The sequence below is a fragment of the Myxocyprinus asiaticus genome, chromosome 25, assembly GCF_019703515.2.
Source record: "Myxocyprinus asiaticus isolate MX2 ecotype Aquarium Trade chromosome 25, UBuf_Myxa_2, whole genome shotgun sequence".
NCBI lineage: Eukaryota > Metazoa > Chordata > Actinopteri > Cypriniformes > Catostomidae > Myxocyprinus > Myxocyprinus asiaticus.
Window position 1 is genome coordinate 25,467,892 of NC_059368.1, and position 12,324 is coordinate 25,480,215.

A 12,324-nucleotide genomic window follows, 5' to 3' on the forward strand; every position below is an offset into this window, starting at 1 on the left:
AAAGAGCAATTTTATTTAAGGCAAGCAAGTTCACTTGGCGACCATCTTTGTAATGGCCTTAAGCGAAAATTACTGAAACATAGGATGGCAGGTGAAGAGACATTCATACTTATGAGTAAGGCTAGAGACTATTTAGCCCATGACGGACCACTAGTATTAATATAAATGGGAGAAATTGGAACACTCAACATATTTAAGGAAGTCCTGTCTTACAGGTAAAAGAGACATCAGACATCACCTATTAGTCAACTCGAGAAAGTGCATATGCATCAGCTGAACCAAACTGAAAAATAGTGGGCTTTAGCATGATCGGAGCTAAAGAAGCACAATTTATGATACCATTAGCTATGTTTCCATCCAAGTTGTGAATCTGATTTATGCAAAAAAACATAATATCGCAAAAACAATGTGCGAATAAACCCACGATTCCATCCTATATGTTCAAAAGAACGAAATCGTCACTGTGAATCTTTTATTAATAATATACTCATGGTTAAGAGCACACAGATAAAACACTGTGACATATGACTTTACCGTGTGGATCTAATAGATATTTTTCAAAAGTGTCAATAAACCTACTCTTTGGCACAGTTCAAGTTTGTTTTCGACTTATTTGCTCTGCAAACTCTTTGCAGGCTTTGGATTTTCTAGACACCGTTATTTCAGGATGACCAAAGCACTGAACCTGGTCCGCTAGTTAGTCCAGTTATGAACGAGTTATTCAGTCACATGACTTTTTTGATGCGTAGCTTGTATTCATACTAAATTCAACAGGGGTTTATTCGGTAAATGTGTTCACATCATAGTTTATGCATATTTTTTATTATCGAATAAAAAATGTATCCACCACAAGCGAGCGGATACATTTTGTATGCGCATTTTGGAGATTTTTTTCCATCCAGCAGTTTTTATGCAATATCCCAAAATGTGCATAAAAAAACATTGATGGAAACATCGCTATTGTTGTCAGATTGCACTGCTAATTTGAAATATGTTCTTTGATCACAATATTGACCAACCGTTGTGGAGATATTCGGTCTTTTTCCATTCAAGTAGACAGGAGCTGTACTTTTATGCCGCTTGTTTACATTGAAAATAGCTGCCCAGCAAGCCCAGGACCGTTCCAAAGATGGCCGCTGAGTGGACTGACTTGCCTTGAGAGGGACTTTGGCTTTCAAGGCGCTACGTGATTTGTTAGTGTTAGGTTTAGAGGTAGGGTTTTGTTTAGGGCTGAGAATCACTTCAAATTCTGTGATTAATCACGATTAAATTATGGTACATAATACATTACAACAGATATTAGAAAAATCATCATAAATATATATGCTTTATAATTTGTCTCAAAGAACTTGCAAAAAATTGGTTAGTCATCATTTATTTTAATTATTTACATTTTTTTTTTTTTTTTTTTTGCAGATAGGGTTAATTTTTTTTAAATAATAGGATCAAATGGGCAGATTGAGTCGAGCGTGTACTACCTGAAAATTTAAATATGCCAATGTTAGCAACAGACAGTGGGGGAAAACATAGAGGAAGTTTCACCAATTGTACAAAAGTGCAGGAACAACTCGGGACAACTTTCTCCTAATGTGTGAAGTTTCAGGAAGTAAAAGAAAAACGGATGCTGCATTAACTGTATTCATTTTTTAACACATTACATTTCTCAGCCCTAGTTTGGTTATAGGTTCTCCAAACATTCCTGATGAATATTACCAAATTGTCCAATCAGGTATCACTTTCCTCATGAATACAAGCAACACTTCCCCTACCATTTTACATTTTGTAAATTCACCACCTGAGCAGCTATTTTCCATGTAAAGTTAAAGGTTGAAGTCATTAAAACTCATTTTTTAACCACTCCACAGATTTAATATTAGCAAACTATAGTTTTGGCAGGTCATTTAGGACATCTACTTTGTGCATTACATGAGTCATTTTTCCAACAGTTGTTTACAGACAGATTGTTTCACTTTTAATTGACTATATCACAATTCCAGTGGGTCAGAAGTTTACATACACTAAGTTAATTGTGTCTTTAAGCAGCTTGGAAAATTCCAGAAAATGATGTCAAGCCTTTAGACAATTAGCTTCTGATAGGAGGTGTACTGAATTGGAGGTGTACCTGTGGATGTTATTTTAAGGCCTTCCTTCAAACTCAGCGCAGACTACAGTTTGCAAGTGCACTTGGCGATAAAGATCTTACTTTTTGGAGAAATGTCCTCTGGTCTAATGAAACAAAAATTGAACTGTTTGGCCATAATGACCATCATTATGTTTGGAGGAAAAAGGGTGAGGCTTGCAAGTCGAAGAACACCATCCCAACCATGAAGCATGGGGGTGGCAGCATCATGTTGTGGGGGTGAGGAGGAGGGACTGGTGCACTTCACAAAATAGATGGCATCATGAGGAAGGAAAATTATATGGATATATTGAAGCAACATCTCAAGACATCAGCCAGGAAGTTAAAGGAGACCTATTATGCCCCTTTTTACAAGATGTAATATAAGTCTCAGGTGTCCCTAGAATGTGTCTGTGAAGTTTCAGCTCAAAATACCCCAAGGATCATTTATTATACCATGTTCTAAATGCCTCTTTTTGGGTGGAATCAAAAACACGCCGTTTTCGTGTGTGTCTCTTTAAATGCAAATGAGCTGCTGCTCCCCGCCCCCTTTCCGGAAGAGGGCTGTACCTTTACATGATAAAAGCTCCTTGTTGTTTCTCGGTTTGATCGATTTGAGCAACCGTAAACGACACAAAACATAGGCATTTTGAGTTTGTGATAGTGCTTCTTATGTAGAAAATCACTTTCTGCCCTCCATCTGCATTTCACACCACAGCAATGCAGTGACGTGATGTCATGTGCAAACAAGCTATAATGACATAGCTCTGGTCTCCGTGAATACAATCAGAGACAATGGTAACTTTAGCTGCATTAGCCGTGGAATCAGCTAACAAGCACATTCGGAAAGGCAATTTGCAAACATTCACAAAATATAAAGTGCGATACTTAGATCTTCAGGATATAAAGCTGGCACACAAACAGTTGGCACTGATCCATGCTTGAGTCACATTTTTTGAAAATCCTGCTTTATATTGACCCTCATTCACAAAGGAGTCCGGTGTAAAATGATTTGCACAAACATACACAAATTTTGGTATGTTTTGGGGCACATTTTCTTCAAAAACAAAACTTGTCCACTGCGTCTTCAGTGGCTCTGATGCTGGGAGTACATGAAGACTCTTATGTTCACTTTTACAGCCAACAACAGAACACTTATGATGCTTACGAAGCTGAGACATTATTCTTCTCACTGTAGCTGCTCCAGCGCGGAAAAAAATGGTGGACTGTGTGTCGATCACTCAGGGGAGGATCTATGATAATAGTGTGGAGTCCGTCACCAGTCGTGGGCGTGGCCTGCTCTAAAATGACGTCACTTTAGAGCGGATACGAAAACTAGTCATTTTGAGACACTGATTTTGATTAATAGAAATATAAGAAAGAGGAGTGGTTGGACTTTTAACATTGTAGGGTGGTTGTGTACACACACTGCCGACTCACATTTATGTTCAAACACCATGTAAAAGTGAATTTTGCATAATAGGTCCCCTTTAAAGCTCGGTCACAAATGGGTCTTCCAAATGGACAATGACCCCAAGCATACCTCCAAAATTGTGGCAAAATGGCTTAATGACAACAAAGTCAAGGTATTGGAGTGGCCATCACAAAGCCCTGACCTCAATCCGATAGAAAATTTGTGGGCAGAACTGAAAAAGCGTGTGCGAGCAAGGAGGCCTACAAACCTGACTCAGTTACACCAGTTCTGTCAGGAGGAATGGGCCAAAATTCCTGCAACTTATTGTGAGAAGCTTGTGGAAGGCTACCCAAAATGTCTGACCCAAGTTAAACAATTTAAAGGCAATGATACCAAATACTAACAAAGTGTATGTAAACTTCTGACCCACTGGGAATGTGATATATATCATTCTCTCTTCTATAATTCTGACATTTCACATTCATAAAATAAAGTAGTGATCCTAACTGACCTAAGACAGGGAATGTTTTCTATGATTAAATGTCAGGAATGTATGTATTTGGCTAAGGTGTATGTAAACTTCTGACTTCAGCTGTAGGTAACAGGCATACAAGTACATCTGCTTTCTACTTGAATGGGGGAAGACAGAAATCTCAAAATCTCCTTGTCAAGATTGTTTCAGCTGCCTTATCAAGCAGTACAATTTCATCCATTCTTTTTGTCTCCTCCTACCTATACTGTGTCTTATGTCTGTGGCTCATGCCATTACTATGAAAGGTAAGAAAGCAGGGAATGCCTTTCATTTGACCATTGTTTTATGTTCTCCAGTTCTTAAAAGCAGTGAAGCACTTTGGTGAGGACTCTAATAAGATGCAGCCTGATGAGTTCTTTGGGATATTCGACCAGTTCTTGCAGTCCTTTGCAGAGGCCCGTCAGGAGAATGAGAATGTGCGTCGACGCAAAGAGGAGGAAGAGCGCAGGGCACGGATGGAGGCTCAGGTCTGTCTATGAACCTTTAACAACAGGCTTTGAATTTGGGCAGGAAACCTCAAGTGCTCTGAAATTGTTTAAGAGGTCCATAATTAATCTCTTCATACTTCTCCCCTGTGCTAAAACCTCTTTCACTGTCAAATCTTCTCTTTTGTCTTTCAGCTCAAGGAACAGCGGGAAAAAGAGAGGAAGGCTCGCAAGGCCAAAGAGAATGGAGAGGACGACGGTGGCGAGTTTGATGACCTGGTGTCTGCTCTGCGTTCTGGAGAGGTTTTCGATAAAGATCTGTCCAAGATGAAGCGCAATCGCAAACGCATCAACAGCCAGACGTCAGACACTGGCCGGGAGCGTCCAATTACCAAGCTTAACTTTTGAACAGTAGTCAACCAGACCAACCACCAAGCTTAAGTACTGATATGCATATTATTGGGATCCACTTCATTACAACCAAACAACCGCCTTTTGGTGGTGAATGTCTGCAGAATACTCATTAGTACCTCACCTCAGATTAAACACTACACTCCCTGGGGTGAGAGAGAGAGAGCATGTTTACCCAAAGACAGTTCATTTTTCATAAACCTTGTGTGACTGTAATATGGAACCTGTCTAAATTCAGAGAGAAAGGACCCTCAAAAATTAAGAATGTGGTTGCCAAATGAAACTAATTTAACTATAAATTCCACTGAGCTTGTTGCCTTGGTGCTGGACAAAGACTGGGATGATAAACAGACAAATCTTGCAGGTAGGCCAGATATTGCCAGGATATGAGTCAAGAGCCCACTTTCCTTTGTCAATGTAGAGCAAACAGCAAATGTTGTCAACCCCTTTTTTTCTTACAGTAATAATTAATCATCAAACTGACTTCATCATTACTTTGACACTTGACATGCTGAAGTGTAAACCATTTCCAAACTATTCCAATTCTTGCTTTTTTCTGATTCATTAAAGGTTAGAATGGATAGTTATTTAAAAGAGGCTTAATGACAAGTGAAAAAAGTTAAACATTATTATATATAGGTCTGTGAAAACCTGTACAGCAACTGCACAACTTTGGGGTGGGGGTGGGTTGCCCCCTTTTTATTGTTACATAAAGAGTGTTTTTAAGGTATATTTCTGTCATAAATAACCAGTGCTATGGGTTGCTTATTTCAGAAAAGGCATTTTAGAAGATGACTGCATTGTGATATCCGGTACAAGCTAATTCGAAATGACTTTTTAAAGGTGTGCCGCTGGTGCCCATGTTGTCTTAAACACTGTGGATGGTCATTGTACAGATTCTATGCAGTTCCTGATGTCAAGTGTTGGTCTCTCTGTTTGAGGACTTCTTCATGTGAAATGTAGTTATATTTAAAATGAATAATGGCAATACTCCTCCATTTTGTTCTTCCTTCCTGACTGGAGTCTCTCCAGGTTTTTTTTTTTTTATTTTATTTTTTTTTATCAGTAGCCTAGTTTTATGGTGTGACAAAGTTTCCTTTTTTCAATGTAAGATACCTCCATTGGACTTTTATAATTTAAGGAAAATACAGCCTTCCATTGTAAGATTGTAAGATGAATCTTATAAGAATAAATGGAAGAAAATGAAATGTTCTGTTTGTTTTTTGTTGTTATTGTTTATTTTTTTTTTTACACCATCATTTTACTCTGTGTTTCACGGAAACCTGGCTGAATGAAGCCATCCCGGAGAGCACATTACATCTGCCGGGCTTTCAGCTGTTCAGAGCGGATCGCATCGCAGTGTTATCAGGGAAAACGAGAGGCGGTGGAACATGCTTTTACATCAGCGAAAGTTGGTGTACAGATGTAACAGTATTGAAGAAGGTGTGCTGTCCTAATTTAGAGGCGCTCTTCATTAACTGTAAGCCTTTCTACTCGCTGCGGGAGTTTTCCTCGTTTATTCTGGTGAGTGTTTGGAATGCAGCATTGCAACAGCTGGTTGATCATATCAAAGACACGGAGCAACAACATCCAGACTCTCTTATCATTATTCTGGGAGATTTTAATAAAGCTAGCCTCACCTGTGAACTGTCAAAATACAAAAACAACACATCACATGCCCCACCAGAGAAAGAAATATGACCAAATTGGTCCACTGCTACAGCACTGTAAAGAATGTATATCTATATCCCACTTGCAGCTTTAGGACACTCTGACCACTGGCTGGTTCATTTTCTCCCAACCTACAAGCAGAAACTAAAATCAGCAAAGCCTTTAGTAAGGACTGTAAAGAGATGGACCAATGAAGCAGAGCTGGAACTACAAGCCTGCTTTGACTGCACTGATTGGAGTGTTTTTGAGGCTGCAGCCACAGACCTGGACAAGCTCACAGATACTGTGACATCATATATCAGTTTCTGTGAGGATATGTGCATCCCTACTTAGACATTTTTATCATTTAATAACAATAAACCAAGATTTACAGGAAAACTCAGACAGCTTCGTCATGCCAAAGAGAATGCTTACAGAAGTGGGGATAAAACATTGTACAACCATGCCAGGAACACACTTACTAAGGAAATCAGAGTGACTAAAAGAAGATACTCTTAAAAGCTGAAAAAACAGTTTTCAGCCAACGATCCTGCATCTGTGTGGAAAGGCCTAATAATCATTATCAAATATAAGACACCTCCCCCTCGCTCTGTAGAGAGTCAACTAATGGCTGATGAACTGAATGTGTTTTACTTGCAGCTTTGAAAAGCCCTGTCTCACACCCCTCCCCCGCTCTTCACTTGTGAGGAGGATGTGTGCTGGGTCTTTCGGAAACAAAAGACTAGGAAAGCTTCAGGCCCAGACAGTTTTTTACCTGCCTGTCTGAAAGTCTGCGCTGACCAACTGGCCCCCATCTTCACACAGATCTTCAATAGATCACTGGAGCAGTGTGAAGTTCCCTGCTGCTTCCAATGCTACACCTTCATTCCGGTACCCCCCAAAAAAAAAAAAACAAATCACAGGACTTATTGACTACAGACCTGTCATTCTCACTTCTGTGGTCATGAAGTCATTTGAGAGACTGGATTTGGCCTACCAGAAGGACATCACTGGACCCCTTTTAGTTTGTTTACCAAGCAAACAGGTCTATGGATGATGCTGTCAATATGGGACTGCATTATATCCTGCAACACCTCAACAGACCTGGCACTTATGCAAGGATCCTATATGTGGACTTCAGTTCAGCCTTCAATACCATCATGCCTGATCTTCTCTCAACCAAACTGACCAAGCTTTCTGTGCCCACCCCAATCTGTCGATGGATCACCAGCTTTCTGACAGATAGGAAGCAGCTAGTGAGACTGGGGAAACTCATATCCGGGACCCTCACTATTAGCACTGCTACTCCACAGGGATGTGTTCTCTCTCCACTGCTCTTCTCCCTGTACACGAATGACTGCACTGCAAAGGACCCCACGGTCAAGCTCCTGAAGTTTGCAGATGACACCACAGTCATCGGTCTCATCTGCGATGGTGACGAGTCTGAATACAGTTGGGAGGTTGATCAGCTGGCTTTCTGGTGCGGTCACAACAACCTTGAGCTGAACATGCTCAAAACAGTGGAGATGAAAGTGGACTTACCATCATGAACAGCACTGTGGCAGCAGTGGAGTCATTCAGGTTCCTGGGCTCTATAATCTCTCAGGACCTGAAGTGGGACACCCACTTATACTCCATTGTGAAGAAGGCTCAGCAGAGGTTGTACTTCCTTCACCAGCTGAGGAAGTTCAACCTGCCACAGGAGCTGCTGACATAGTTCTACTTGGGCATCATTGAGTCTGTCCTGTGTACATCTATAACTGTCTGGTTTGGTTCAGTTCAGCCACCAAATCAGACAGAAGGAAACTACAACGGACAGTCAGGACTGCCGGGAGGATTATTGGTGCCCCCCTGCCCACCCTCCAAGACCTGTACGTCTCCAAAGTGAGGAAATGTGCAGGTAGTCACTCTGGACCCCACACACCCTGCCCACTCCCTCTCTGAACTGTTGCCCTCTGGCCGGCCCTACAGAGCACTGATCACCAGAACATCCAGGCAAAAGAACAGTTTTTACCCTCAGGCCATTTTCCTCATGAACAATTAAACTGCCTCAGGACTCCCCCATAGTGCAATAATGTAAATACATATCTCATGTACATATGTAAATTCACATATTTAATTCAATAACTGTACATATCCCTACCTTGCACATGCATTACCACTTGCATGTACATACGCCATTCTGTTATTTGTCCTATTTTACCATGTTTAATATTCTGTGTCTCACTGTTATGTTCTTTGTGCACTTATTTCTCCTATCACCAAAATCACAAAAAATTCCTTGTGTACGTGAGAACACTTGGCAATAAAGCTCATTCTGATTCTGATCAGTTTAACTTGCCTCTCTATAATGAATGGCAAACAAAAGCACTGGTTAAAACAATGGCGTTTGTTTGATGATCATGCACTGTAATGACACATTTGCCAGGTCAGTTTATTCTATTGAAAGCCTTGTGCCACCCTGTACGGTTTCTACAGGGGAATTTGTAATTCGATTTTCCCCCTAGTGTTTATAATTAACAATTAAAAGATCACACCAACATGAATAGAGGGTCTATTTAATTTTTTTTTTACTTAAACTGACATAAAATGCAATATATGTATCTGTATTGCTAAAATAATGTATTCTAAACTGTTATGAAACTGCCATTAAGAAAGAAGAAATCGTTAGAACATCAAATCGAACAGACTTGCTGGTTTACTAGTTCTGTGACACACAACAGTCACAGACAGCATTTATTTCAATGTTTGAATGTGTTGTCATGATTTACAAAGAATCTACATCAGAAGAGTCACTTGTTCTCATGAGACAGTTTGTAAATATACCTGAACTCACACAAGAGACTGTAGTCTAACACCGTACCTGCATTCAAGGAGACATCTATGTTGTAACTTCTTGTTTAACTGACTCAACACAGAAGGAAGCCTCCACTCAGGGGTTCATTGCTCTCCTGAGTGAAGCTGGCCACTCTGCTGTAGTGAACATGACCTGTGACTTCCATGATCACACAGAACTACCCACACATGGTCTCCTTTAACAATAGACAAGCTGAATTTACTTTGTTAAATAATCAAGAATACACAAACCATAATTCTAGTAAAAACTATTATTATGTAACACTTTTTACTGTAACTCTGTTTTCCATCACCCATTTACACTAAATTAAAATGTACATGTACCTCTGTTGCTTTTTCTGTAAATACTGAACCTGTAGCTCCACTCTGGAAGCTTCTGGTCTGGTTCAGCCTGATCAGGCCTTTATTTATTTATTCTCCCCTTTTCTCCCCAATTTGGAAAGTCCAATTCCCAATGTGCTCTAAGTCCTCGTGGTGGCGTAGTGACTTGCCTCAATATGGGTGGCAGTGGATGAATCTCAGTTGCCTCTGCATCTGAGATCATCAATTACCACAGAGACGTAGCACGTGTGGAGGTTTCATGCTATTCTCTGCGGCATCCATGCACAACTCACCACGCCCTGGATTCGAACTCGTGACTCCAGGGGTGGTAGTCAGTGTCAATACTCGCTGAGCTACCTAGGCCCCCTGATCAGGCCTTTATTGAACTGAAGAGCAACGCAAGCAGTGACCCCCTGACCCAGTTGGGCTTCTATCCAACTGACAACACAGAAAAAGTTCTATCATGTAAATGTAATAATCAACCAATGTTGGTTCCATATTGTGATTAGTCTTGAAGTGCAAAACTTCTTGTGTATAGAGAATCTGTGCATGTGTCAGTTCGGACAACAAAGGTACAGTACATTACCTGTGAGTCAGCAAACACACATTGGCAGTGGGCTCTCCAGAGAAAGCATCTTTGCCATCAGTAAGGATTGTGCCATAGAGAAAGGCCATATCCTCACTAACAGGATGGTGCAGTGTCACCTATCACAGGATCATTACAAAAGTCAATCCAGAGTAAATGCTAAATAAATAAAATTATAATAATAACAGGCAAATTGTACTAAGAGAACATAATGCGAAATATGGTAGGTTTATGTTTCTTTCTTTTAAGCAATGCAAACTTGCAGTTAATGTGTGCAAATAAAACATTTTGCCACTACTGGCATACAATTCTATCGCAAATCTTTGGCAAATATTTGCTGCTTACAATCAGTAAAGGCAAACTAACAGAGACAACAGACAATCTATTACTACAGCCAAAATTTTCACTTAAGTATTTCAACTTTGTGAATAGAAAAACATTTAAAATTGCATGCAATCCTGGTATGGATTCACTTGATCACAGCTCAATACCTGGAATTTCATAGCATTAGTCACAGCAGTGGCTGCATCCACTAAATCTCTGGTTTGGGACTTGCTGACATCCAATCCGAACTTGTAAGCACTCATAAAAGCATAAAGAGATTCACCATAGCTTATATCCACAACGATGGACCCATGTCCTGCAACAGAGACATTTACATCAAGAGAAAAAAAGGACGACAAAGAATTAAACTGTTCCTTCAAAGACATATGGACTTTTCATCTGTCATTTTCACTGATCTCCTATTTAAGCTTATTATTATTATTATTATTATTAATTATTATTATTATTATTATTCTGAGACCCCAAATTTCTAAAACATGTTAGCAATTCTTAGCTACATGCTAAAACATGCTAGTAATGCCTAGCTACATATTAAAAGTTTATTTTGCCTAACTATATGCTAGAACATGTTAGCAACACCTAACTACATGATAGCAATGGCTAGCTACATGCTAACACATACTTGCAATGACATAACTTGTTAGATAGAAATGCTAGAGAGTGCTAGAAATGCCTAGCAACATGATAGCATTGCCAAGGGACATGCTAGCAACACCTTGGGTGCTTCTGATTTTTTAAATTGTGTGTCCTCGTTCCTTTTCCTGGCCTCCTTTCCTTGTTTTCTTGCTCCACCCTCTTAGGAAACGAGGAAAGTATGGAAGGAAAGGGAATGAGGACAGAGGAATCAAAGCAAGATGGATTTTTAGAATGGAATATGTCCTTCTCATTCAAGTGTCACTTCAGAGTGTGTTTTTGCACAGCTGCAGTACCTCGGTTCACTTGCCATTATGTTATTGAACTTATTAATATATTCATAATAAATCAAAATAATTCAAGATGCACTGTTGAAGTATGTGACAATTATGGTTTATTGAAACTGCAAATGTGAAACATGTATTAAAACTGTTGTGTCAAATGTGAAGGGGGAGGAATGTGTACCCTTCATTGTGCATGAACAGGACCTCAAGATCAGCCTCTGGCAACTCACTTCTGACCAGCAGGGCCCCACACATGTCGTAGTGACCACAGGGCTCAAACGTTAAAACCCTGCGAAGATGCTCTCTCACATAGTGCCGTTTGGTGAGGATGGTGACCCCCTTGACCTCCGAATACCTGTTCAGGAAAATGCCCAGTTGTTCTTCACCTGTGTGCATGTCCACTGTAGACAACACTGGCCTGTCATGAGGGGGAAGCTTTGGGAACTCCATTGATCACTACAGAAAATATAAATCAATAATGGTGACACTTTACAATGGGATTGTATTCCATAACATACTATACTAATAATATATGTTTCATAATGTACTAATGCACATTTTATATTAAAAGTTGGATACATTAACATTAATTAATGCAATATGAACTAACATAAACAGTCAATGATCAATAGTATTTTGATAAATTAACATTAATCAAGATAGATAGATAGATAGATAAATAGATAAAGCAAGAAGCTTACCTTTAGAGCTGAACACTGTTGAGTCTTACGAGAGTGTCCCCTAGTTT

The 12,324-nt window shown here is 39.8% G+C and overlaps 2 protein-coding genes across 5 annotated transcripts in view; one reads left to right on the top strand and one right to left on the bottom strand.

Annotated features, from left to right (window-relative positions):
• The window catches only part of daam1b (dishevelled associated activator of morphogenesis 1b), a 119,295-nt gene extending 113,220 nt beyond the window's left edge, over nt 1-6,075 (top strand). For all 4 annotated transcript variants that reach the window (XM_051654603.1, XM_051654602.1, XM_051654605.1 and 1 more), the window contains 2 exons: nt 4,362-4,532; nt 4,686-6,075. In XM_051654603.1, the coding sequence (XP_051510563.1) occupies nt 4,362-4,532; nt 4,686-4,898 (384 nt within the window). In that variant the 3' untranslated portion in view covers nt 4,899-6,075. The remainder of the gene's footprint in view (nt 1-4,361; nt 4,533-4,685) is intronic.
• Nucleotides 6,076-9,565: 3,490 nt separating this feature from the next.
• LOC127415984 (trans-L-3-hydroxyproline dehydratase-like) lies at nt 9,566-11,024 on the bottom strand. The gene is made up of 5 exons (XM_051655069.1): nt 10,806-11,024; nt 10,315-10,433; nt 10,105-10,166; nt 9,732-9,808; nt 9,566-9,583 (listed from the first exon to the last, which is right to left on the bottom strand). Exons 1-5 carry the CDS (start codon nt 11,022-11,024, stop codon nt 9,566-9,568), a joined length of 495 nt encoding a protein of 164 aa, XP_051511029.1.
• Nucleotides 11,025-12,324: the final 1,300 nt, after the last annotated feature.

Excerpts from the sequence above, each read along its gene's own strand:
- LOC127415984 (XM_051655069.1), bottom strand. The coding sequence starts at position 11,024 with ATGTCTTTGAAGGAACAGTTTAATTCTTTGTCGTCCTTTTTTTCTCTT. Across the intron at positions 10,434-10,805 it reads CTAATGCTATGAAATTCCAG|GTGACACTGCACCATCCTGT; the intron begins GTATTGAGCTGT and ends ATCCTGTGATAG. Across the intron at positions 10,167-10,314 it reads GTGTGTTTGCTGACTCACAG|TTGGATAGAAGCCCAACTGG; the intron begins GTAATGTACTGT and ends CTGTGTTGTCAG.